At 55.2% G+C, this 1,329-nt stretch overlaps 1 protein-coding gene across 1 annotated transcript in view; it reads left to right on the top strand.

Annotated features, from left to right (window-relative positions):
* Positions 1–1,175, top strand: part of VDBG_06935 (FMP27) — a gene marked incomplete at both ends in the record, with an annotated part of 6,754 nt that extends 5,579 nt beyond the window's left edge. Inside the window, 2 exons of the mRNA XM_003003327.1 lie at positions 134–1,026; positions 1,127–1,175. Of these exons, the coding sequence (XP_003003373.1) occupies positions 134–1,026; positions 1,127–1,175 (942 nt within the window). The remainder of the gene's footprint in view (positions 1–133; positions 1,027–1,126) is intronic.
* Positions 1,176–1,329: the final 154 nt, after the last annotated feature.

Below are 1,329 nucleotides of genomic sequence, written 5' to 3'. Positions count from 1 at the left end.
CGCCCACTTCTGCATCGATGAGTCGCGACGATGACCGCGGCGTGTGCAGGCGCATCTCATCCAGGGACGCCTCGATCAGTTGGAAGTGCAAATTGAGGGCCATGGACGCACTCTCGGTGAAGCCGAGCTGAAGATGGTGCTCGATGATGGCACCAGAGCTATTTACGCGGCGGATTCTGAGGCACTCCGAAGGCACAGTAGCGTGCTTAGGGTCAAGAAGGCATTGCTCGAAAACATGGTGCAACAACTGCCCAGCAAGTCCCCAACGCATGGCAAGATGCCCAAGTTCAAAGGCGATGCCGCTTCTGAAGCATCGATTGAGGTTGACCGCGAGTCCATGAAGATCCCGTCAGGGGCTGAGTTCGAGAGCGACGCACAAAACCGCTTCGTCATTCACAACCTGCACTTCAAGTGGAACAATTTACTGCGGAACATTGTTCTCCGCTACACGCACCAGGTGAGCCAGCGACGAGGCTTCATCTACTATCTCTCGCGCCCGGCCGTCAAGTTCATCATCGACATTGTTGAGGAGCAGTACAAGGCCAAATTCGGCACCAAGACTACCAACGGCAAGGCTGCCACGGATGACAACTCGACAGATCCTAGCTTCATGGATCGCGAGACGCAAGAAGACATCGAGGAGCGTATCAAGCGTATTCTCCAAGACGGACGCAAGTTTGTGAATGCTGATCAGGCCGACGCCACCGACACGAGCACAAATGTTGCCATGGAAGATTTGACGGGAGGCATCTCTGAAGACTTCCGGGCCCAGAGCAACTACCATGTCCGGGTCATTGCGCCTCAAATTCAGCTGCAGAGTGACAAGAACAAGAAGAATGTTGTGCTGCTGACGGCCAAGGGCATGGAACTCAAGGTTGTCGAAATCATGGACAAGGAAAGGCTGTCTGACGCGGTCAGCGGCCTAGTGCAACGGCGTATTCTGGTCTCCATGGACAGCACACAGTTCTTCGTCACCCACCAGAAGTGGTTCTCGACCCACCTCGTATCCATGTATGCTGGCAGCCAGTACGGCACACCAGTATCGACTTCCTGGCCGCCATGGGTGCCGATGGAGGTCATGTTTGATTTCCAGACCGACCCATTCGGCTTCAAGCGCGCTGTGCAGAAGACTTCGGCCATGCTGCGATACGACAAGTACAACACGCTGCGTTTGAAGTACAACGACGAGGTCAACACAGCCGAAGGTTCAAACCCTTCCTCGCAACCCAGCACGGAGAGCCGCGTCGATAACCTGTGGGTCGAGTTCCCACAGGCCCGAGCGCTCTGCAACTCGTCGCAATACTACGCCTTGTACGTCATTGTGTTGAA

Source organism: Verticillium alfalfae, genomic scaffold, assembly GCF_000150825.1.
Source record: "Verticillium alfalfae VaMs.102 supercont1.8 genomic scaffold, whole genome shotgun sequence".
Classification (NCBI taxonomy): Eukaryota; Fungi; Ascomycota; class Sordariomycetes; order Glomerellales; family Plectosphaerellaceae; genus Verticillium; species Verticillium alfalfae.
This window is presented reverse-complemented; position numbering and strand designations above follow the sequence as displayed.